Source organism: Typopeltis vanoorti, chromosome 4, assembly GCF_054136105.1.
Source record: "Typopeltis vanoorti isolate ZY-2024b chromosome 4, IOZ_Tvanoo_1.0, whole genome shotgun sequence".
Taxonomy (NCBI): domain Eukaryota; kingdom Metazoa; phylum Arthropoda; class Arachnida; order Uropygi; family Thelyphonidae; genus Typopeltis; species Typopeltis vanoorti.
Genome location: NC_143552.1, coordinates 109,359,895 through 109,386,469, shown reverse-complemented (window position 1 = coordinate 109,386,469; position 26,575 = coordinate 109,359,895). Strand labels below are relative to the sequence as shown.

The following is a 26,575-nucleotide window of genomic DNA, read 5'->3' as shown; positions in this document are numbered from 1 at the left end:
CAGTCTCAACGGTTTTAGTTTCTTAATCAGTGTTACAAGATACACACAGATTGTGGCGAGCAAATGATCGTTAATGACAAAACGGCTTCACTAACACGCATTATATTCCTCGGGAGAGTACATTAAGCACAAATGAAACACCGTATTGATTTGGACAGACACCGCATCCTCTGCCAGAAGGTGAACTGCTAACTGAAGCGATCGATAAAGTACTGCGCTAATATGTTATCTTCTCTTAGGTGGTTTTATTTCTAACCGCTCAGCAAACAGATTCCCAGCAAAGAAATTAACATTATTGCAAAAAAATATAAAAAAATGAAAAATAAATAAATAATACCAAAACAAACACGTGTGCGCGAGCACCACAATGCGAAATCGACAAGCAATAACTCTTTCCAAGATAAAATCACATTATTGTCACGCTAATGAAGCTCGAGCCGAACTCGCACTAATTGTTATGTGCAAGCAGCTCTTTCTAGCAATGAAGTTAATGTGTCCGGATGCCATTTTTTTTTTTTTTTAGTTCTATGATGGCGACCATTACTGTCTTAGTTGCAAATTCATCACGATTAATTTTCCTTTAAATTGTTTCATTAAATGCGACTTGAATGTTTATTTTATTTCGAAAAATACCCAAATAAATGTTTAACATTTCATTTTTTCCCCTTATTTTAAAATGTGTACAAATGTAAATTTGGAAATTCAAATTAGATGCCATCGAAATCAATAAGCGATATTAATTATAAAAGCTATAATGTTAAATTAACTCATGTAATAATAATGTAAAGTAAACGAAATGGGAAAAAATTAAATCAATTGATAAATAAACTTCTATAAAATTTTAAAATATAAATATTTTGAAAAATTTAATAACTATAATTATAATAATATTAAAGAAAAAGCTGATTTAAAATGAACAAAATAATACACCATTTAAATTATTGAATAAATAAATAATATTAAATAATAAGAGTAAAACGGCAATGTTTGATTTTATAATTAACGTCAACGGTTCCAAACATTATTAACGGTGTTGTTTAGTTATTGTAAGAACTTCATTTCATTATTGTTTGGTCAGTAGATCAAAATACGAAATTTGTTTTTGATTTTAATCTATGTAGTTTAATTTATAACCCAGATTTTCCCATAAAACGCAGGCAAACATCTCTCCCACGCGCCCTCGTCCGGCAACATTCGATTATTTCGCGGACAATAAAAGAATTAGGCTTAAGTTACAATCTCACCCGCCTTCTTTATATACTTAACGCTACGGGTTTTTTTCAATTCTTTGCCCTTTCTCACATCGGGAGTTGCGGGATATCTACCTCCTACACCGTAACGAAAAGGCAGGGGCTTCAAGAGTGAGAAAACACCTTGGGGGGAGCCTTACTTTGAAACGTTCTGTGTGCTCACGGTGCTGTTTTCTCTTTCAGGGCGCCACTCTGCTATCAGGAGCTTTGTGATTGGACGTCAACGAAAGGACTCCGAAGAGCTATTTGCATGCCGGCCAAATCTACGCGTGCGCAGTGGAGACGCGAACGAGAGCCGTCGTGTCAGACACTAGCGGGTCAGAAGCTTGGCACCATGGAATACGGGGTTGTCGCTGTGGTCTCGGGTCTAGCATGGATTCTCTACTGGAATACGCTTACCTCCGACTTTGCCTATGATGACAGGTAGGTGAAGATCGATTCTAGATTCTCTGCTATTCCCCCCAACCTCCGTTTTTTTTTTCTTCTTGTTTACCGACTATCTTCCTTCCTTCTGTCCCCCCCAGAGACCTGACAACCTGTGACGGCCGGCTTACAACTTAGTCAGCGCGCTCCGCATGTCATAGTGTTCACCTTTCGTCATAAATAAATAAAATAATAATAAATAAATAAAAGGATCAGTGACCCAATTGGCAATATCTCAGTTTATTAATGTAAAAAGCTGATTTTCTTAGAAGGCAGGGAGTGGGATTTGTTGAAATCTCCTTTCTGGCGTGGTTTGAATGCACCGTTTAGTACGAACAGGATGCGTGTTTGTGTTCGCGACACATGGGGTGATGTCATCCATAGGGACAAACTTCGAACCGCGATTTCTGCATAAACACCAGAAGAAACAGGAGGGGGGGGGGGGAAACGCTGACAGAAAAGGGGAAGTGAGCAGAAGGTGGAACGTACCATATGAAACTTTTCCCTATCGGTTCAGATGATGTTTAAGTGGCTCTTTCTGCTTGTCCGATCCCGATCCACGGCTTTGCGGTTGCTCGGTGACGGACAGCGATAGCTGCCAAGTGGAAAGGCGGCATCGATCGAGAACCCCAGGCGCCCTCCTGGTACCGAAGGACTTTAGGAGTTGTTGTAGCAGGGTTGTCAGAGGAAATTATGGTCCGCAGACCGTCTGTTCGCTATGATTATCGGGAAGTTCAGGTAATAGAAGTAACTTGGCGATCTCTGTGGATTTGATGCTCCACTTCAACCCCCCCCCCTTCCCCCTCCGCTCTGTGTAAACGTAAGCTGTGATTACTGTAACATCGTATGGAGAATACGTTAGGGTTCTAATTCGTGTTCATTGCGGTCGCCAAAATACTACATAATAGAGTTACGATAGGTGTTTAGGGTTCGGCGCTGATGAAGTATTATGTGATAATTTTCAGTTTGAAACTTAAGTGATCGTTTCGAGGGTTCCCCCTCCCCCCTCAGCGATATTAAATTACCACATTTCTTTATTTTTTTTAATAAATAGAATGCTCAATGCTTCAAAATTCTGTAAACGATTCTCATCGCTTTAACTTTGTAAATTTCGACTTCAATGCGCTTTTTTTCTTTTTTTAATCCATTCCAGATTTTATGCTTGATTTTATTAAGGCCGTCGAAGTTATTGATGATCTCGTGTAAGAGTGATTGATGTACTTTCAGACAAAGGCTCCGCTGTCTTCGAGATTAAGTATAATCTAGGAAGATGTAGATTTTGTCACTTATTGGTCTGGCTAATCTTTTTTTCTCCCTCGAGGGGAGATTATCCAATAAAAGAATGAAGAGATATCTGCAAATCCACATATAAAAATTTCTAAGTTCATATTTATCCGCATTAAGGAAGTTGGAAGAAGAGGATGTGCGGCGGATAAAATAAAAAAATTATAACTTACTTTTTTTTTTTTTTATAGCAAAGAGCATTTACGAATTTTTAGAACATAACTGGCCAATGATATCAGATAATATTGAACATTTGAAGCAAAGTTGAATTCTGTATTTTAGTGCCGCACGAATGGCATATTCACAGTGATGTGCGTGTGTGTGTGTGCGTGTGTAGTGCTGAATAACACGCAATACTTGAATTGCATGGTGTTTAGGTTATCCACACGAATCTATATTATTTCAATATCCAAAATCTCTGAGAAATCTCTCCTGAATGTAATAAATAATAATTCTGGCTACGAGTGACCGAATCAATTCTATTAAGATTTCCTGTTTTGTTTTGTTTTTTGTTTTGTTTTATATATATATATATATGTACATATCAACAGATATTACTGCACGCAAGGGCACATGACAGTCATGTAAGTAATTGTATTACACAATTTTGCACTAAAATTATGTACAGCAAATACATTTTATATCACCATATAAACATCTTTTATCTTACATATGACATCTTCCTATATCGTCCAATAAAACAGTTTAAAATCCATATAAACATGCGTCGTATATATTACTTCTTTATCGGGAATATTTCTTTTAAGTTTTACCCTAGCAGCCTGTCAGTTTCATCACTTGTTATATGAACTATTTCCGAAATACTTTTTTAACTGTAACCATAGCAACATGTCAATTTTATCAAGTGGATACATGAACTATTTTAGAAATGCTTTTTAGGTGTTGCCATGGGAACGTCAGTTTCGTGACTTTCCACGTCAACTTTGAGAAATGCTTTTAAGTGTTACCATGGAAACGAACAAATGCTGACGAATTGGAAATTTAAAAACAAACAAAAAAAAAATTTTTTTTTCATTGACATCGTTGAGTCGAAAAATAATCTATTTCACTGATGGGGGTAAAATCAAATAATTTTGAGTTCTCCGGATTTACATCTCGTGAAGTCTTTTAAACCGGGGAACTCTTATAAACAACACAAGAATCATAAGCAACAAAAGAAAAAAAAAAAAAAGAAAGCTAAAAAAAAAATATTTCCATACCGTACCTAGCTGATATGCCACACCCTGATTTTACTAGGGGGGAAGGAGGTCAAATACTAGGGTAGGCACTATAAGGGTGGACCACTGAAGGACTCAGACATTCCCCGAGGTTTCTACTGTCAGCGGGAGTATGAGTGATAGGGTAATTCGTTAGCTGGGACACGCAGGGACTGTTTGCATCTGTGTGTAGACCGTACTGTGAGTCAATAGGCAAAAAGATGCCGCAAGAAGTCGCATGACATAGCTATCGAACTAACTCCCAATGCCTCACTTAGGTGGTATTGATCACGTATATTATGTCACCATTGGAGACGAAAACACGCTTTCTAGGGAACCACACAAATCCTCGGATGGCTGTGACATCGATGTCATAGAGGTTTTCCTCAGGGGGATAAAGATGGAAATCAATATAACTCAAAAGAAGACTTTTGATGATTTGATTTAGACAATGTTAAACACATTTTAAACAATGATAAGCGGATGATAAGGCCATAAAGAATTAAAATGAAGTAGACTTTTTAAAAAAACGAAAAAATTTAAATGAAAAAGATATATCTTAAGATTTCACTATAAATTGCTTTCATTTCCATTTTGCTATTTTCAGAAAATGCTGTTACCATAGTAACATTGTCAATTATGCCATTTATAACAGGAAATGTTTTTAAGCGCTACCATAGATACGTGTCAATTTCACAATTCATTATATGAACTATTTCACAAATTCTTTTTAAGGGTTGCCATAGAAACAAACTATTTCAAGAAGTCTTTCGATATTATAATACATTATATCAATTTCATCATCTACGATGCGTACTTCTTTATAAGTGTTTTTTTTTTAATGTCAATATCGAAAAATGCACTATTTTAAAGTTGCCATATGCTCGTGTCAATTTTATCACTTGCAATAAAAATGTTGGCTACTTCATCTAAGTATATATCATCTTAGGCCTAAAGTGACTGAAGGGCAAGTGTCTTCATCCAATATAAGGTTACATTTAAGTAAATTTAAACGTTGAGATTTGAGTTAACTTAAGTCAGTTATTATTTATATGTCAATAATAGAGATACCAATAAGAGAGCTTTTAACTCAGCATTATTGACAGCCTATGTTGGACTTTATCGGTCGCTAGTAGAGTACTCATTTTTATTTCTTACAGCTTATTATATTAACGAATTCAAAAACAAACAAAAATCCCTTCCTCACGCTTGTTTTTATTACATTTAAATAGTGGAAAACATTTTAAAATGAAAAATCTTTGTAATTTCCGAAACTATGTAAAAACAACATATAATGTTACCATTTACTGTATTAACTGTTGGTTACCGATTTTAAAATGATGAAATTTCTATAAGTTCCAAGAACTTCACAGATGTCAAAACTTTTACTAATAAAGTATATTTAACTTTGTGATTTCCCGATGAAATACAGATCCAATATACTGAAATAAACTAATTCATTTGAGCCTGAAATCAGCACTAAATAAATAGCATACTGAAATATAATTTCTATTATATTTAAATTCTTCTTTTAATATTTTATCATTTATATAATACAAATGACAAGATATGACATCATATATTTTTCTGTCTGGTTGCAGTTCTCAGGAGAGGAAAAGATATTTTGTATCCAAAACAGTGATAATTTTATTTTATTTTTTATTAAAAAAAAAAAAAAACGTTATAATTCCTTTTCACTATGCATCATATCCTTAAAAACATTAGGCCTAACTTTCAGAGCAAACTCGTATTGTAATCTAAAAAAAAAAAAAAAAAGTAGGGGAGGGAGAACAAGCAACACATGAATGTATCTAGAATTTTTATTGGTGCATTAATATAAACAATAATGTTAATATTACAGATAAGTAGGCTGAAAGATTAGACTTCTAATAAGTCTGTCTCTAGTAGAAAAGGATATTTATTAAGTATATTATTATTTGGGAATAAAAAAAGCATATTTTTATGAAATTATTTCTTTAAGCATATTTCGTGTTGCTAAACAACCTCTCTGATATATTGCATGTCACCAGATTTTATTTTAAAGAGTAATAGCGAATAAAATGTATATTGAATTCTGACGATAGTAGTAGTGAACGAAAAATATTCCCTAACCAAATACAACACAAGCAATGGGTGTAGATAAAATATCATAAACATACGTCATATGATTTGTGATATCACGTGGTTATGAGGGGTGTACATCAAATATCATAAACATACGTCATAGGATTTGTGATGTCACGTGGTTATGAAAGAATTTTTCCATAGTTGCGTTGTTTGTAGGAATATTGAAGAATGATTTTAGTCATACCTCGCTACAATTTAAGTCCAAATTCACAGTAAGTAAAATCACTAAAATATAATTTAAATCATAAATTAATACTATACTTTGGTACTTTTTTTTTAAATATAATATTTTATTATATCTAACACACACACACACACACACACACACACACACACACACACACACACACACACACACACACACACACACACACACACACACACACACACACAGAGAGAGAGAGAGAGAGAGAGAGAGTAAAATGTCTGAACAGAAAGAAGTATCGATTTGTTCGTAATGAACAAATCATATAATTTTAATTTAATATTGATCATACTTTTTTTAATAATTCCCAGCCTCTCGAATTAGTACTACTAGCTCTTTCACTAGGATAATATATGTATATACTAATAATCCAAATCACTCAATTTAGAATTATGTTGTTTTATAATAACTTTAGGATTTCTTAGTTTGGTATTATTTTATAATACTTCTATAAGCTCTTGGTTTAGATACATTACTAGTTTTACTAAGTAATGAATAATTTAAAATTAATTCTGTAAGCACTTATGTAGTACTATCTGAAAATATATGGTTGTGATGCGACTACTCATTTATCAGTTGATATCTGAAAAGGAAAAAAAAAAAAAAAAAAAAAATATATATATATATATATATATATATATCAGTTGATATCTGAAAAAAAAAAAAAATAAAATAAAATAAAATAATATATATATATATATATACACACATGGTTGTGAGGCGACTACTAGTTGATAAACATCAATTGATATATATATATATATATGGTTGTGAGGCGACTACTAACTGACTTAAAGGGGCGAAGCAAGAATGCTTTTCATCTTCCCCATTATCTGTAGAGGACAGTGTACGGATAAGGTGTTATTGAGCTATTAAAGCTCTGATCATGGTAGGAGGGTAACAGCAATTGCCGAGCCCTCAGTTAGAACTTCATTGGTTACAGTATTGCCATCCATTACCCTCCCAGGATTTCATCCATCGTCCAATTCTACCAATTTTCACAGTTGATACACTAAATACTTGTAAAAGCCTAATATTAAAAATTTAAAGGTGCATTAGAATTTATTTAAATTTTACAAAAAATCCAAAATAATTTTAATTTAAATAAATTATTAAGAATAATATATTTTAATTTTTATTTTTAAGAACATATTTAAATATTTTGTTAAAATCATTGATAAAGCGGACATAAATTACATTAAGGCATTTATTATTGACTGTATGGTTTAATATATAAAATTACTTATGTATGTGTGTTTGGCAGAAATTTTGTAGCTTTCTCTTATGTAAAAGCATAAAAAAAAAAAAAAGAAATTTGAGGATAATTCTCTCTATCTATCTATTTATAATGCAATGCACCACCATTAGGCGAATACCGAAGACATCCTCTTTGGTGGTTGATATTCGGGAAAAGTCCAAAGATATTCAAATAACTCTGTCTAGAATACCTGAAACTTTGTAAATTCAGGTATAATATTGCTTCCGCAGGAATCTAAGTATACAACCTAAATTTTTTTCTTTTTCTTTCTTCAAGGAAGAGTCTATCTACTGATGTTTGCATGATATCCAAATGGATCTCCGGTGTGTGTTTGCCATAAGAAACAAATGATTGTCAGCATAATGTAGTTCCAAGAGTAAAAGAATTTTTTTTTTTTTTTTGATATATAATGAGACTAGCATTTCACAAACAGGCTACCATATCCACATTCCCTTGACAGGTAAGAAAGAAAGGTCTCAATATAAGCAAGTAGTTTAAGAATACCAACCAGCTGGTGGTTTTTCTTTTTTGTTGTGTGTGTTTGTAGGCTAAACGTTGGAAATGAAATAAAAATGACTCATCCAAGATGGATTTATGGAGATTTGAAGCAAAACTATTTTGCAAACTCCTGCATTATGTTTGGTAATGACACAGACGGTAGCGGTGGGTGGTAGCCATTGGGGGATTATTCTCTTTCCAGGTGAAACTAAATGGGAAAGGAAACAGCCGATAGAAGGTGATGGAGTTTAGAGATATAATAACATCCTATCGCTTTTCCGAGAGAAAGAATATAGCAGTTGGTGGGCACCTTGGTAAACTTTAGGAGAAAGGATATTAGTGGCTGGAAGATCACAATGCATTTATTTGAATAGAATTCTTTCTTTATTTATTTATTTTTAAATTCTTTTCTCTTATTTTAAACCAATTTTGCCGAAATTGTTTGGTAGAGTGATAGATATAGTTATTGTAGTTTATTTTGTTCATTCTCAATTTGACAGTTTTCTTAGTTTATATTTCTACGTTTGAAAAATGTCCTTCTGCGTGTGTGAAAATGTTAGAATATTTAACGGGTGTACAACAATTGCCTGTGAGTTTATTAAAATTAAATTTATTTCTTCATTTACATTTTTTCTTTATGATGGGATCATACAATAGAACTTTTGAGCTTTGTTTATTTCGTTATTAATAGCTATTGTAAAAGAATTTTGAAGTGGTCCACCATTATAAATATACACTGACTAACATATGACTTTCTCACAACTTTTTTTTTTTAAAAAAAACTGTCCTTAAAAGGGCGAAGCAAGAATGCTTTTCATATTCTCCGTTATCTGTGTAAGGATAAGAATGTTATTAAGCCTATTAAAGCTCTGATCATGGCAGGAGGGTAACAGCAATAGCCGAGCTTCAGTTAGAACTTCATTGGCTGCAGCATTGCCATCCATTACCCTCCCTGGGTAACCCATTTTAGTCGCCTCGTACGACATGCATGAGCTATATTGCCTATATTCTTATCCCGGCCCACCACAAGGGATGTTTTTTAAACTGACAATTGACATTTATGTCTTTAGGGGTGAAGCAAGATGCTTTTTCATATTCCCCGCTATCTGTTGCGGTTACAGTGAAGGGGAAAAAATTTATGAGCATTCTGCTCGCCCTGAATGGACATGGAGATTATGCATCGCTATAGGAGGTTAACATAGCTTTTGGTCTTCTATGTTTGAATATGTCCGTTGCCTCGTATGCTGCAGCTTGCTGAACCAAATCGTATGGACTTTAGGAAAAACTTAGATGCTAAGGATTGTAAGAAAGAGAAAATATAGGGAATATTTGTATCTCTATGAAGTTGATTGTTTCTAATATACCATGGGGCGTTCAGAATCATTCTCAAGCACTTTTTCTGTACTCGTTGTATTTTGATAATGTTAGTATTAGAGGTGTAGCTCCAGGATGGAGAGGCATAGGTGGTTATAGGACGAATCGTTTCTGGTATAGTTGCGATTTGATTTTGTTGCTGAGCTTGCTATTTCCATTAATTAGCGGATAGATCTGTGCGATGGCTTTAGATGTCTTTGCGCACGTAAACTTGATGTGTTGGTTGAAAAATAGCTTTTTGTCGAGAATTACACCCAGGTAATTTGTTTCTGTCTACCAGGGAATTTTAATATTGAATAGTAACACATCTCCTGCAGGAGACATTGGCCTTTTCGAGAAAAGAACGGCTTAGCTTTTTTGGGGTTTGACTTCCAATCTCCATTTGGAGAACCAACCCTCCAGCTTTGGAAGGTTTTCTTGAAGCTTTCTGGTAATGAAATGGGGTAGGAGAGACCTGGTTAGTATTGCTGTATCGTGCGCATACAGGGCCAAAATGGAAGACATCGGATTTTGCGGGAAGTCCGACATTTATATATATAGAAAATAGCAATGGAGCTAGTAGGGTTTTTAAACTGCCTTATCCTTATAAGGACTGGCTTAAAGGGGCGAAGCAAGAATGCTTTTCATATTCCCCGTTATCTGTAGAGGACAGTGTAGGGATAAGGTGGTATTGAGCAATTAAAGCTCTGATCATGGCAGGAGGGTAACAAGCAATAGCCGAGCCTCAGTTAGAACTTCACTGGCTACAGCATTGCCATTCATTACCCTCCAAGGGTATTGGATTGGATGAATCAATCCATCCATCCTTTTATCCGGTTTTTAAACTGTTTTATCACAACTGAATATTAGAGGAATTTATCTGTTAATTGAATAGGTGTAAAATGATTTTCTAAATTAATTTTAAATAGTTAAAACTTTAACCATTTTTTATACTTAAATATAAATATATAATTATTTTTATTTCTACTCATAAATAAAATGGCTTCTGAAGCACAACACCAGTTCTTAGCGAATGCAACATAAGTTCCACAGCGAATTTATTTAGTGCATTCAGGCTCTCTTTTTTAGTTTAAATGCAAAACACAGTTGAGTCATTTCATTCGCGGTTAGCAATAAGTAATCATGTGCATACTTCTTCTTTTTTTTTAAATAAAAAAGTGTTCTTTTTAAAATTGAATTTCGCCCCAAAATTTTGCCTTACCTGTGAAATATCCACATTCATCTCTCTCTCTCTCTCTGAGGAATCTGGTGGGTATAGTGGGGAAGGATGTGCGCTACAGTTTCAGAATCAGAACTGTCCATGAAATTGTCATATCAAGCTAGAGGAAGTATACTGTACTTACGTATTTATAAGGTTATTTAGTTTGTCATAACAAGAAGATATTTATCAATGTTCATATACTAGCTACGTATGAATGCAATGCACTATATATATATTGTATATTAGTGTTGCAATCCTCTAATATCTACATAAACTTCATATACTTAGTTTTCGTTCCACTTTTCTTTAACACATTATCAGTAATTTGGATAAGCTTTTTTTATTTTTATTTTTTATTGTTTTTCAAAAAGGGTAGAAAACAAAAATTTCATCTCTACAGATAAGTTCTTCTAGAAATGTCTATTTACAAGTGGGATGTTCTCTGTGCAGAAAATATCATCGGACATACCACCTTCATACCCTGTCATACAACATAATGGAGGTTTTTTTACCCTCCAACAAACAATCAACAACAGTTCTCCCAAATACAGTGCTTCCACTCCTTAGACTTCCCTTGATAGTATTAATAACACGAGATTCTTATCTGTATTAGTCACAAATGTTCTACTGAATACTCATTGTACACCTTCCTTCGCAAATACACCTAAATTCTGTATTTGCGATTATAGTCACAAATATCCTTGACAAAACAACCGATGCAAACTGTACCACTGCTACCACCCACATGTCGCACGCACCGATTAGAGTTATGGACATTAGTTATTTATATCAATGCTGCTTCTAGTTTTTTTTATTCATATTTTTATTCATATTTTATTTCTTTGTTAATTTTCTTGCCATAGTAACGTAATTGATCAACTGATCGGAAGACATCGAAGAAAAACATGGAAGAAACAAAAAACTATAATATGCCATTTATGAATGTATTGGGTAGGAATTAAATTTTATTATCTTAATATTAAATAATAAAACAGAGCAGTATGATTTTTCCAATTATTCCTAGCATTATTGAACTCTGTTTTGTCACATAATTCGATGATGGAATTATGGGACAAAAACTGCTAGTGGCTCAAATAACCTTTCGTGTTATTGAGCCAATAGGATTGCCATAAAACTTCTCGATAATAGACCATCGTTAAATAACAGGCTGGTCTTCCTTAGTTTGATAAAAATTAATCTTATTTATGAGTTCAGTATTGCCATCCCAGCTAACGATGGATCAAAATAGGCCAATAAATTAATCTGAGGAGCGACAGTTATATTGACGTACAGGCTGTGTGCAGTCATCAAATTTCCTGTTAACCTCCGATAAAATGGGATTACAGAATCTCTTTAGGAACGACAGTAGAAGAGATATTTACGAGGTTAAAATGACGAGCAAAGATCTGCACAAAATTATCAGAAAAAAAAGTTCTGTTCAGCTTTATTTAATTTGGAATCTGAACAAAATTTTTTCTTTGTCGCGAAGAAATTGTCAAAAAAAAAGTCTTTGTTTTGAGTTAATTGTCTAAAATTATCATTTTAAAGACATAAAAGGTATAATTTAAAAGACAGAAGAATAATAGAAAGACGAATAATTTATTTAACAACTAATTTCTGTTAAATTAATTACAATCGTTCCTTTAATTCAAGATTGTACAAACACAAGCAGTTTCTAGTCAACATCCGTTTACGGTCCAGCTTCAAACCTATCGAACAAACTTCTCTGTATCCTTTTTCGTTCCATCTCTCTCTCTTTTTTTTTTAATGTTCTTTGGAAACCCTTTCCTACTCTGTCTTTCCTCCATCGCTCGGGCTTTTCTTACCTAAAAATAAACAAACCCAGAGGAACACACCCAGTTAACAGACATAAATGCATTGGATTTGTAGTCTTTTGTTTCTACCATAATTCAAAACGAGAACCCCCATCTGTTCAAAAAATACGGCGTCAAATTCCTGCTGCATCTTCTCTTCATACAGTAACGATTGTGCTAGTCTGGATCCTGCAGTTTCCTTTGTAGGATCCAGACTTGTAATATTTTACCATTCACATTCATTTTAGATCGGATTAATGATGTAGCCTTTGATTTGTGACTCTGTAACAGACACTCAATGTTACACTTCATACTAAAATCAATTGCATTGGTTCTTTCAGTTCGATTTTGATCTGTTAGCTCATAATTAACAGATCCACACTGTAATTGAAGGCAACTTTGTGGAAATAGGAACATCTGATATTTTCTTTAATTACCATTCATTAATTGTTTCGTGTATTAGCCAGTTGTTCTCATTACTTTAGCATTAATTTTTATTCAACATCGACTTTTTTTTTCTTTTTTTTTTTCGTTGATCCCCACTTTACAATTGGATGTTCTGTCTTTTGTTTTTGGCTAAATTCGAAGCCTTTTCAATTTCTCCGAGGCTAGAATAACACTAATCCTTAACATTATTTTTTATCTGTTTTTCGTTCAAATTAATAATCACAGAGGAAATTTCATAGTAATAAAAATAATTATTCTGCTGCTAAATTTCCAAAAGTGGAATTTAAAAATTCTGCAAAACGACTTGAACTGCTTAATGGATTGGCGGACGAACGACGACCATAATTCTCAACTTTTAATTAGAATATTGCCTATACATAATGGTTCGTTTATCAAAATTCGAAGCGGGATTAAGGAAAGTGAAGACTCTATGTTTGACACTCGAATAAATAAATAAAACAAATTACTCTACAGATGGGGACACCCGATACTTCTAAAAGAGGAGGTGGGGGATGCTTGAACACTTTACAAATCACTTGAACACATCGGCTCTACGATTTGACCTTTCCCTTGACCTACGAGGTCATGCGTTAAGGAAAACTAGAGCAGGTTGGCAAACGTACCGATTATGGGAAGCCTACAGTTCCCCCCCACATGTTCCAAACAGAGGGAAAAAACCAACAGAAACCGTCATGCGATTACCCCCCCCCATTCTCCCTCCCTCAGAGAAACTTTAGAAACTCAATTTGGAAAGGACGGTAGCTCAACACTAAACCTATTCAGCTATTGTACAGCTGTTCACAAGCCGCCCCTTCTCTACAAGTTTGAACATCACCAGGGTGTGCCAGTCGCCGTAACACGGAAGCTGTGTTTTCCCGCTCCGTATACGAATCGCGAAGAGGAGAAAAACCTACTGGTCGATGTGGATGTAGTGGAAGTAGTCGGCAAATTATTTATGTCCGAAGTAATTTAAAAACAAACCACAGAAGCTCAAGTGTGTACATAAAGCCATTATTGGACTAAAGGAAATAGTCCACTCCTACAATAGACACAATGGAAGATTTCAGAAGCGATTTCTCCGAAGTCAGGGGAACAGGTAGGGCACTAATGTTGACTGGGGTGAATACAGGCATTATGTGAGAATCGTAATTTATGACTTCCTTTAGGAGATATACGAATGGTGGCGCCATGACCAAGAATAAGTTTACATGTGTTAAGCAAATAATAGCCTTAGATCGGGAGGAAAAACAGACGATCGTATATTAATGATAATTTCAAAAGGCCACCGGTTGTAGAGCGGAAGCGTGTTCACATTGTTTACCGAAAGTGACAAGCTGTCGATTTCCTTTCTTCCTATTGCTTTGATGATATTTTCCGAGGATGCTTTTTTTTTGGTCAGTTGTGAGTTAGTGGTTCGTACGTCATTGTTAGACACCAATCGAATTTGTTTACTAGATATACTAATCTCTAAATCTTCTAATTTTGAATGTTCAACAACTAACGCCATCTAGTGAGACAATTGTCTTTTGGTGACGATCGCTCTCAATACGATTGGCCGCTAGAATTGACTTGCGGTGACTGCAGTCCTAATTTTGCGTTGTTTGCATCCTTCGAAATGAGAATTCCACTCGCGGCTCTCTGACAAGTGCAAATATTTTATTCTTATTACCCGCATCGTTTCCTGTGTGCTGGCATTCTCTCCTGATGATTGCTGATCTCGGCTCGGGCTGCATGTGGGGGGGAATTACTGACGTCTGTAATTAAATGGTAATTACAAGAATTTTCTCCTTCAGTCAGTTATGTCATAAATACTTTGTGAGGTAAAATTATTAAGGTCATCACATTATACGGTTTTCTCTCTCTCTTTGATACTGTTATACTTTGTTTAAGAATGAGAGAGGGAGAGAAGCCACATAGTTTCTTTTCTTTCATTCCTACAGTTTTTAATCGGCTGCTATTTTCTTTCTATTCCTCTCTTTATCCTTTTTGGGAAAATTTGGAGCTAAACCCAACATTGCTCTTAAATGATATCTTTACACAAGTTCCTTTCAAAACAGCATCTTATTTATTTTTGAAGGAAGATTCACTAAGAAATGATAGAAACAAAATTTATGATAATTCGTTGTACTTACGGGCTCACGACATGCGCAAATTGATTTTCGTGAGCACAGTGTTTTGGAATGTACAATATTTAAACAATTGCATAAAAAATATTATTAGCTTTAATTCTCAATAATGGTAGTTATAGCAACTGTAATATAAATCTCGTCAGTAGTTTATTTCACAGTTGCTATGACTACCAACTGTGAAATAAAGAATGAAATGTACATCTCATTATAACCTAATAAAGGTTATTAGTCTTATTGACTTAATATTTATTTTTGTGTGTGAATTGGGTGAGTTCTTCTGGTCGGTTTGCCTATTTTGTGAGATGAAAAAAAAGTCCGTGTTTCCAGGAGAAGACCCCCCCTCCACTTTCTTAGGAGACTAGCTACCTCAGTTTTAGATGAAACAGTTATTATAAACGTTCTTTGCATCTTAGACTGGATTCGAACCCAGGTCTTTCCAATCCAAAATGCTTCGTCGAAACCCACTGATCCATGAAGGCACAGAAACAAAATCACCCAACCTAAAAGAATAGAATATAACAGAATAAAATAATTCCATAAAGTCATAAAAGTTAAAATTTACTTTGCTGCAGTGTCTTAAGATTTGCTTCCAAGACTTTTTTTTTTTAATCATAAGCTTGGAAATTTCTCGATAACCTTTTTTCCCTCAAAGTAAACGTAGAAACACACATAAAGGCATTTAATCTCATGTTGCTAGGTTTTTCTCCCTAAGAATGAATAAACCTACCTGTGAACACACCTAATTGATAAATAGTGTACTTGCCTCACAACTTTAGTTACCTTCACACAATTCTATAGATTGAATCCGACCAGATCTTTCTTTTGTCGTTTCAGTAAGACGAACAGAGTTCGCTGGACCGTATAAATATTTTTATTCAAAGGCTGTCTCTTACTTTCTCCGTAGTATGCATATCAACATCTGATGTATTATAGTCTCTTATTTTACGATACGGTGAATTGTTTTGTTATACATGAACCACAGCAAACGTATCCGAACAGGATCCGTGAGTAGAAAATTTTCCAGTTGCGAGCATGCTAACATATTGGATGGAATTGCTCAGTCTAAATAAGATGCCCCCATCTATCATTCATGTCTCAAGGACCCATGATTGCTTTTCTTTCCTGCCGTTGACTAACCTTGCAAATTTTAAACGTATTTGAAAAGAGTGTTTTTTTATATATACATATATATAGTTTTGCAGCAAGGCTAAAGAAAAATTCTATAGGAGAAGCGGGAAAAATACGGAATGCGTCTATGGGAATAGACTAGATAAATAAATTCAGACAAAGAGTGTAGCAATCAAGTGGTTGAGCCTTATATATATGTAGCTAGTGCTGTGAACATACATATGGAATGAGAGCCAGAGAAAATGTTTAGTAGGGTAAGGTACTTCGAGATGGAAACCGTTTTAGACGCCGAATTGCTAATACAAAAAAAAAAAAAAAAAAAAATTCGATGTTTCAAGTAGACTACAATGTCATGAAATAATACAAATGAATTTAGGAATCTAATTGAACAATTAATCGCTATTTTGCTTGTAAAATATTATTTATAATAAATCAGTTTCGTTATAATGGATTCATAAACAATCCAATCGCGATCTATTGTTACGCAATGATAATAACTATTGGGTTTTATTGCAACTGTTAGATAGTTGTACATTTCATTCTTTATTTCACAGTTGGTAGTCATCATAGCAACTGTGAAGTAAACTACTGACGAGATTTATATTACAGTTGCTATGACTACTAATTATTGAAAATTAAAGCTAATAATAATGATTGTTTTTTTATGCAATTGTTTTTCTCCCTAAGAATGAACAGTTTTATTTCATCGTTTCTATGACTACCATTGTCGTGAATAAAGCTAGCAGACGATTAACTCTCTAATTGTAATATATTCCTATTTTACTGAGAACCTGTTAAATTAAAAATATTCTGTTCGCATATTTAAATTCCTAACTAGATTATAAATATATTGCATGAAGTAGTATCCATTTAAAGTATACTGTTGCGAATTCAAAGAATGATCCACACGTTCTCCAGGCTGTAATACATACAGTGCATATATTTTTAACTAGTAGAAACTTTGCTACACTCCCACCCCCCCCACCCCCCGCCGCCTTCGCCAACCTAATACAAGAAATGCAAAGAAAACAGATCCACAGAGAGTTAAAAATTCATCCAGACGGGATAACTGGATCAAAACGATATACTATCAACCGAATATCGTCGTAAATATTTCATTTTTCCCGTGTAGCTATACCCGTGATGCAATATCTAGCGAGAAGAAGACTATGATGGAATGCAAATATTAAAAACGAATATCGTAGTATTAGTCCACAGAGAATATGGAAGCAGCAACACTAGTCTAGAATTTGTACTTTGGTGAGACTTATTGCCGATAATATCTACCACTTCTCTGTGTTTTTATGGGAAACTAATCAAAAAGTAATAGTTGTTCTGTATTTGGAATATGTACACTTTTCCTATCCGATTACGCTTGGATGTTGCATGCATACGTGAATATAGAATGATAATTAAAGATGCAAGATCCATATTGCTTTGAAAGCTCCATGCGCAAAGAGGGAAAGTGTAGTAGTTTGATAATATCGTATTCGAAACATTTTTACTTCACTTAGATTCAAAAACATGACGTAAAACTGGTAAATAATATTTATAAATCCAATAAACAATTCATGTTTCAATTTTTGGCATTGACCCTCTTCGTTCATTAATTTGGAACGAAAGAATTAGTTTATTTACATTTAGCTTGAGAAAGATTTTACACACAATAATCATATTTCAGTGAAACGTACAACACTCAAGTGGAAGTAGTGTTTTTTTTTTTTTTTTTTTTTTTTGACATTTCAGTGAAACACGCAACAATCAGAGCAAGCTACATTTTCAGTCAGATTTCAGTTAGACACGCAACAATCAGAACTGTTTTAGTGAGGGGAAAAAAAAAAAAAAAAAAAACGTCAACTCGAGCTCGAGTGTCACATTTCACCGAACTACTCGATAGCAGAACATTGTTATAAAAAAAAAATAAATAAAAAAAAAAAATAGCTAGCATCGTTTGAGTTGAAAAAACATTGTTATTGAATAACAATGGTTTGTTGAAGCCGAAATCTAAAATTAACTTTTCAGATGAACAGAGAAAACTATAATGTATTAATTACATTTATTTCCCTGTAGATTTCTCCTTAAAATGTTCATTTATTTATCACGTGGGATTCTATACAGAGAATTGCAATAACACAACCACCTTTTCTACCCTTCACCGTTGGATTAATGCTCTTTCCCTCCATACCATTATAATTCCGTTTGTGCATTTGCCACATGCAATGTGTAGACTGTAGCGTTGTCATGTTGGCGCCAATTTTCAGACATTTTTCTAAGTTTAATGGTGACGTTTAGCAGGCGTGCACAATAGAAGCCCTGCTGACTTACTATAAATATTTCGCTACTGCATGTGTACCCTTTCTCACCGAACCTGAAACTAAGATATTGATCTAGTAGCATCTATTGTGCTTCGCTTGCATGGCGAGCAAATGTATGGCAAAATTCTGCTTTGCGCTTTCTCCCATGTTTCCTGTTAAAAAAACATCATTTCAAAGATAATGGCTTGTTTTTCCCCGTAGTTCCCTTGAAAAATATTGGTTCAGCGTTTACAGAATCCCTTTATGATCAGCAAATGCAAAGAAAACTATCAAAAAACACGGGAAAGTTATGAAAGCTATAAAAGATTATTGTTCGGTTAAAATATTCTCTTCAGTCGACAACTTTTCCAAAAAAGATTTTTAGTCTGGAAGTTAACTGTCTCCTCTTCTTCTCTCTGACTTGGGATTCCGTTTATGGATTATTAATTGAATTGATGTGCATAGTCGTAGATTGTGTGTGTGTGTGTGTGTGTGTGTGTGTGTGTGTGTGTGTGTGTGTGTGTGTGTGTGTGTGTGTGTGTGTGTGTGTGTGTACAGTCTCTAACCGAAATGTCCATTAAAGATTGGCGACGAAATGTCTGGTTATCCAAATATCACAGCGAAACTTCACCAAGAATTGATTTTTACCTAATTATAGCACATTGGGATTATTTTTCGTTGTTAGCGTTGGATTATTTATCCAAGGAAAAACAAAAACGCCATTACACAGGTGAAGCTTAAAATCCATTCAAAATTAATGAATCAGATAAAGGAAAGAATGAAAAATAAATATTAGTACTCAACTGAAAGAATGTATAATAAAAAACGAACGTAATAATTCAAGATATCTTTGGATTCCATACTTTTTTTTTTTAATCAGAAATTCATAAAAACGATGTCAAACACTTGATTTTTTTTTTTTCAAACAAGGATGTTTAATTCTACATTTAAAATAATAATAATAAAATATTTGTCCCTATGGTCTTATTTATCCATTGACCGTTTTTGTTTATATGACCATTTTGAAGATACAACCAAGAATTATTTAAGAATAACGTGCATATAAATCATCCTATTCACCCGTAGCCTATAACTACCTGTTACAGTCGGTTCAGTTTTATTACCTGATTTGCTTCGTAGGTGAATATTTCTTGCATCTTGTTCTTTTCCATAGTCCCTTGAGGCATATTTGATTTATCAACATCTTTTTGTTTCTCTCTCCATACCAGGCAAAACAATGACGTCAAGTCGTTCGTTCTCATTTAGACGACAGCAAACATTGCAAGTATCACCGACAAATCTCTTCGAACACATACTCACTTGACTCCCAACAAGAACACTGAGGTTCATTTGCCAATTTGATCTTGCGAACGTTGAATTTTTCTTTCGAATCACCTTGTTTCTTATAGAATGATCTCTTTCGTATGCTTTTTTTTCTTCTGTTTTTTTTTTCCTTCCTATTTTCGACTCGTGTCGATTTGCTAAAAATGTACCTAAAGTTACGAAGCTAAAATCCTTCACACGTCTTCATCAATAGCATTCAACCCGATGCAGGAAAAAAAAAAGCAAAAGACTATATTCGGAAAAAAAATCACCTTAGAATAAATTGGATTTTGGCACATTTTTGTCAAAATATGACAAAGAATAAAGAAATAAAGTCAGTTTCTGTTTTCGATAAAAAAATCTTTTTGTTTTCGTTGTCGTTTTGAATTTTATGCCGTATTGTGACTTTTGGAAATGTTGCAATTGTTTCTAAGATTAAAATGGATTTAAAATATAAAAATCTTTATTACTAGGATTAGACATTTTTTTTTTATCATTCTCAATTTGTAATCCCTTTTCGTTCCGTATCTTGTATAAGCACGGCTCTGATTTTAAAAAACCATTTCGTTTGTGCAGTAAATGAAAATTACGAATAATGTTGTTTTCAATGGAAGTGAAAACGACAGAAAGGCTTAATAATAATGCAACAATATATAGATTAAAAAATAAATAAATTATGAAAACGAATTCCAACGCGCATGACATTTCGTGAAATCAACTATATGGTGAATGTATTCACTAAACACGTGTTGTTAACACTATTGTATTTTGCTATCAAGATCATTTCCTCTACAATCAATGACAATTCTAAGCAATGTCGTTTTCAATTGTTTTCACTTGAATTGTTTCAAATATAAGTTGAAAGCAAACAGATGTTGCACCAGTCTATGACGCAACAATACATACATTAAAAAAAAAAAAAAGATGAGCTCGAGATATCATGAAATCAATTAGATATTGATTTTATGATATCCATTTACTGAAACATGTGCCTATAACAATATTGCATTTTATTATTGCAACACGAAAAAAAAAAAATTTTTTTTTCGCATAATAAAAACCACGCTTGGTAAATTTAAGGGATCAAAATTTATGTGTGCAAATATTATCAAATTTATAACACGAAAACAAGGTTTTTTTCCCGAATTTATTTCCAAGAACATTAAGATAAATTGTTGCTTGCCTCCATATAAAAGTGCGGCAATTGTTTCCCAAGTAAAAATGTATAATGATAGTTACAGAAAGTCTTACTCCATTAACGTAGGTGCCATTGAAAAGATCTTGGTGTGCGATTTAATTTTCTTTTCCAAGATATGAGTTTTTTTCTTTTTCTCAAAGAGGGAGATCTTTCGGGAATTTTTTTTTACCGAATTGTAATTAAGGTTTTAAGAATATTTCCTATTCTCTTTACCGACGGCCACAATTATTCGTCATAAAAACTTTCTCCTTGACTCGTTCGCCTCTCACAATCAATTTCTTTGCACCACTAATGATGAGAAACAGCATGGCGCCCAATGTTAGAAAAACATATTTCTGCTTGTGGGCGTACACTTGGCTCTACTTAATCTTCGTTCTGTATCGTTTCTCTTCGCGAGGTAATTTCTCGCACTAGAGAGAGAGAGAGAGAGAGAGAGAGAGAGAGAGAGAGAGAGAGAGAGAGAGAGAGAGACTCTCTTTGGTCGTAAACGATGCGGATTTTCGTTCGGAAGGATCTCAGCTACTGGCGGGGCCTTCTATCCGCTTCACTGCCGTCTTGTTTCTTTGTTATTCTGTCTGGACGAGTTAGTTGATGTGTCTTAAAGTGTTTTCTCCCGATAGGTGGTTTCGGCCGCAAATTACTCTTACAGGTTCCTTCTGTCTGTCTGTCTCCTCGCCTCTTCTTTCTATTTCTTGCCCGATCGAAGCAGACTGATTGTGAAGGGTTATTAGTTTGCCTCGAGAAGCGACTTGCAGTTTTGCTTAAATGGGCTACAATATGGAGATGGATGGGGAAAATGTGCAAATAGAAATATGGATCGGAATGGGGAATGAGAGACAGAAAGAGAAAATACGGATGGGAGAAAAGGAATGTAAAATAGGCGAGGAGGAATACTGAATGGGAGAGGAGTGGTGAGTTGGAATATGAGAGGAGTGAAAGTAGACTGCAGTTGGAGAGGAGATGCGTGGAAGAGGAATAGGAGAAGAAGAGATGTTGAATAGGAATGGAAGAGGAAGAGTGTGAAATACAGGAGGATGAAGATAGGGATTGGGAAGATGAATATGAAATAGAAGAAAAGAGGAATTAACTAGAAATAGGAATAAGAGAGGAGGCGTGCGATGGAGAAAGTAAATGGGGATAGAAAATGAGGAGAGCGGCAGATTTTGAATGAGAGTTAGATTGAACTGGTATTAATATCGTTTTGTATTAAAGAGACATGAAGTCTATAAGAGTAATATATTTTCCTGTTAACTGAATGCTCTTGGGCCAATTGGTCTATTTTGAAACGGTAAATTCGAATTTCAGTACGGCCAGCTTCCATATGAGACCGGCTAAGCGCATCTTTAATTGAAAATAGTTTAGACAGGATTCAGTAGCCTAACTATAATTTCGGAACCCCCCCCCGCCCTCTTACAATACCACAACAACAAGAAGTTTGATGATTTTGAGACACTAAAAATGTTTGCTGGTCATTTCTCCGATTGCCCGAGTGGGCTAGAGGAGAGGAAAAATAAGTAATGTGAAAATATCAACAGAGAGAAGGAATGTGGAACACAGATAGAGAAAGAAGTATCATTCTATAACCTTTTTTTTTCTGAGTTCCCTGATACAAGCAAATACAGAATGTGAATTCGTAAAAATAACAATCCCACACCGAAAGAGAGACTGCTATAACTCACAGCACATGAATGCCGTTGGGGGGGGACAAGCTGCTAAGAATTAAAAAGGAACCTGTTGATCTGTTTTTTTTGAAGAACTGAAGCTTGCAGTATTTACAGAAAATTCGTATGAGGGAGGCTGCTCCGAAGAAGAAGAAGATAGAATAAAAAAAAAGGATACGTATGGAAACCAGAAGTTGGTTTCCGTAGGTTTGAGCTGGACAGTGAACGGATATTGACTAGCAGTTGCTCGTGGGTTTAAGGGCTAAGGAGAAAGTGGCAGCGGAGCAGGCTCCTTCATGAAAATGCCCCTACAAGAGGCAGAAACGGGATAAACGATCGCCGAGCATTGGAGTGAATGAATAGGAACTCCGGATAGGAGATTCTCACATGCTATGCGTAAAAGGCAACAAAAGTGCAAAAAAAAAAAAAAAAAAAAAAAAAAAGGCTAAATCAGAGAGAAAAAAGTAAAGGAAAAAAGTATATATGGTGGAACGTGAACGGAAAACAGCAAAAATGCAGTCAAATTCAGAAAGGGATTGCGATATGTGAACAGAAATTTCCAACATCTTTTTTTTTTTTTTTTGGAGTAGGTGGGAAAGGGTATGAAGTAAGCTTCAGCTAAATATTACTGTGTTCGAAATAAAATTGCGTAAGAAGTTTGAATCACTTCCAGTAAATATTTTTTCGTGGCATGTTACGTTCTTTCCATACAGAGCTTCTTCGGTGTCTTCACATCTATTGCTCGACACCCAGGTTGGAACAGACAATGAGATCTCGGTGTGTGTGTGTGTGTATGTGTGTGTGTGTGTGTGATATTTTATATGTATGGCAAGCTAAAGAATCACCTGAATACTAAACTGAGCTTCCGTACAGTGGGTAATAGCGATGCTCTTTATTTTCTAACTCCGGTTCGAATCCCGAACCTGAATTAGCAGGTCTCATACGAGGGTGGATAGTTTTTCTCCTGGAGAGTAGTGGGGTTTCATTCCTAAAAAACAGGAAAACTGGACAGAAGAACGAACACAGTTAGCAAACCTAATACACCAGCATCTTAGTTCTATTGGGAGGGGGGGGGGGGCAGTAATTCAAACACCCCAACTTATATATTTCGAAATTAAAGGCGTGACTCTTTTAAAGGTAACCCCCTCTTCAATTTATATTTCTAGACGTACTTTTTATGATTTCTATTAAATTTCATGCAAATCCTTCTGTCTGAAATCATCCGAATTAGTCTATTTTAAAATGAATTATAAACATTTAATTTTTTATACTTAAATAATTAAATTTTATTTAATTAAAATCTTTCGGTGTTGTTTATTTGCTAGAGGGAGCAGGCGGTACTCATTTAGCTGTAACGTTTTGGAAATAGGTAGGCAATAACCCACTCGGCCCTTTCGCATTGCTGAGAGTTGAGCCATTTTTCTGTCAGCGCGTAAAGGGTGACGAGAATACTGCAACCCTATGAGAATATTAAAGTTAAAATGGAAAAGAGTCTGACGTTGAAATGTAAATAAAAAAAATTAGCCAACTGGATGTTGACTAGTTATAGTTCTTGTTTTTATAGTAAGGACGACGCGATTGGGGAATATCAGCATAGTGAAACAGAGAATAGCCTACAAAAGAGGCGCGATGAAGAAATATCCATCGCTGTAGTAGAAAGAGTAAGTGGAATCAGTAAGTGTGAGTCATCAGTTGGTCGAAATCTTCTCTTGCGATCAGAACCGGGATCTTTATATGGGCCATCTGAATGGAAACAGAATTCTATGATAAGGTCGATGTTTGCTGCCTTTTTTGATAACCATGTCCGCTATCCATCCAAAATAAGATTATACACTGAAAAAAAAATTATCAAAAGATTTCAAATGGACTATATTTCGCTGTCAGTTATCCCAATCATTAAACGATTTTTTTTTTTTGCGTGTAAAAACGTCCATTAAAGCTATGGAACAAACCGTTGTTCAAAGACAAAATGTAGTAGATGAACAGAATAAATAGCTACTCAATATAGCTATTTAAAAAAGGCAAATTCACTATGAATACTCAGAGTATAGATAACAAAACTAGCCATTTGGCTATATAACGAAGCCATTCGGTTATATAGCCAAATGGCTAGTTTTCTTTTTTTTTTTTTTTTATTGCAAATTCTGCATTATTCTTATGCAGATCCTCTCAATCGTCTAGAAATGTGTAGATCCTTACTGGAGTTTGTGCAAATTCTTCTGTAAAGCTGTTCAAAAGTGTGTGTGTGTGTGGTGTGTGTGTGTGTGTGGTGTGCGTGCGTGCGTGCGTGCGTGCGTGCGCGCGCGCACGCAAACGTGCCGTGTATTCTAGGCGCAATCGAATGCGCATCGGCGATCGTAAACTAAGTGATCAATAGAATATGGATACGAAGTAAAGGATAAAAATCCATGTTGGAATAAAAGAAAAGGATATTGGAAAATAATCACCAACAAAGCAGACAGGAGAATGTAGAGGAGACAGAGAATCAGAGCTGGATCGGAAGAGAATATGGAGAGAGAAAGAATAGCAAAATAGAAATCTAATTCTACGAGATGCTGCTTTATACTGTGATATAAAACCGGGATGTGAATGGGAATGCAATCCCATTATGTATCTTCATTGATGCGAATAAAAACAGGAGAAAGATTTGTAATATCTTCAGAAATACGCAACGCCGTGTTAAGAAGAGTGATGATGGTCTGAACACGAGTCTAATGTGAAGCAGGACGACTCAGAGAAATGAGAAACATGGAAATAAATACCGATAGACACACACACAAAAAGCACGTAGAGTGTTACAATTTGTTAAATGGACTGTGGAGCATTTCATAATGTCCGTGAATGGTATGCGATGGAGGGGGACATTTCACAATGACTGACGTGTTGTTAAATATCTTCTGTCTATTACCACGATTAACAATGGAAAAGAGAAGGCTGTGAGCTTGTTGTTGCGACAGAAATTGGGAAACAGCTAAAAGAAAAAAAAAAAAATGGACAGAATCAGTGATCACATCACAGACGGACTGGCGGAGAAAGAAGTCGATTCCGTCAAAATATCAGAGCAGCTGACACTTTCGCTCTCTCTCGCTTCTTGTTTGTTTTTAGGAATGTTGGTCTGTTGCGGGGGATCGGTGTATGTGTGCACCCACCTAAACGACGCCCAGTCAGTGTGTGTGAGCGCGCGCCCCTAGCTATAAACATAGATAGCAAACCATTTAACTTCGGTTACAGGAATTTCCTGTTCGTTCTCTCTGGAATAGAAAGTTTTCGTCGCTGATAATACGGACATAGAAAGTGACTTAGACACGCTTTTTTGGTACAGCGCTCCGATTGGCCTCCACATCTACGGAACGTGACTTAGGACCGAAGTATGTCAGTCATATTGACACACTTTCTTCAACCAGCATCTCTTTCTCTCTCTCTCTCTCTCTCGTCGTTTTTTTTTTTTCTGTACTGCCCAACTTATTCAGGGACACAAAAAATATTCAGAAAAAATTGAGTTGTGTGTGTGTGTGGGGGGGGGGGTCATGGGATTACCGCATTTTAAGAAAAGTCACATATTACGATTGGGAAGGAAGGCAATGTTAAATGGTACAACAGTTTCATTTGTTTGTTGTCTACTAAGACTTATGACGTCAAGCTTCCAGGTTTCCATGGTAACAGTAGGTTCTGGTTGCTCATATTAATCGACACATATTTCCACTGTAATTTAAAATACATTATCAGTAAATATTTGGGCATCTT

The 26,575-nt window shown here is 34.9% G+C and overlaps 1 protein-coding gene across 2 annotated transcripts in view; it reads left to right on the top strand.

The window, feature by feature from the left end:
* Tmtc2 (Transmembrane O-mannosyltransferase targeting cadherins 2) overlaps positions 1 to 26,575 on the top strand; it is a 289,926-nt gene that overhangs the window by 77,250 nt on the left and 186,101 nt on the right. The window contains exon 3 of one of the 2 annotated variants that reach the window (XM_090391961.1): positions 1,434 to 1,673. The exons of the other annotated variant lie outside the window; for it this stretch is intronic. Coding sequence (XP_090248087.1) covers positions 1,501 to 1,673 — 173 coding nt within the window. The 5' untranslated portion in view covers positions 1,434 to 1,500. The remainder of the gene's footprint in view (positions 1 to 1,433; positions 1,674 to 26,575) is intronic. 2 annotated transcript variants of the gene reach the window in all.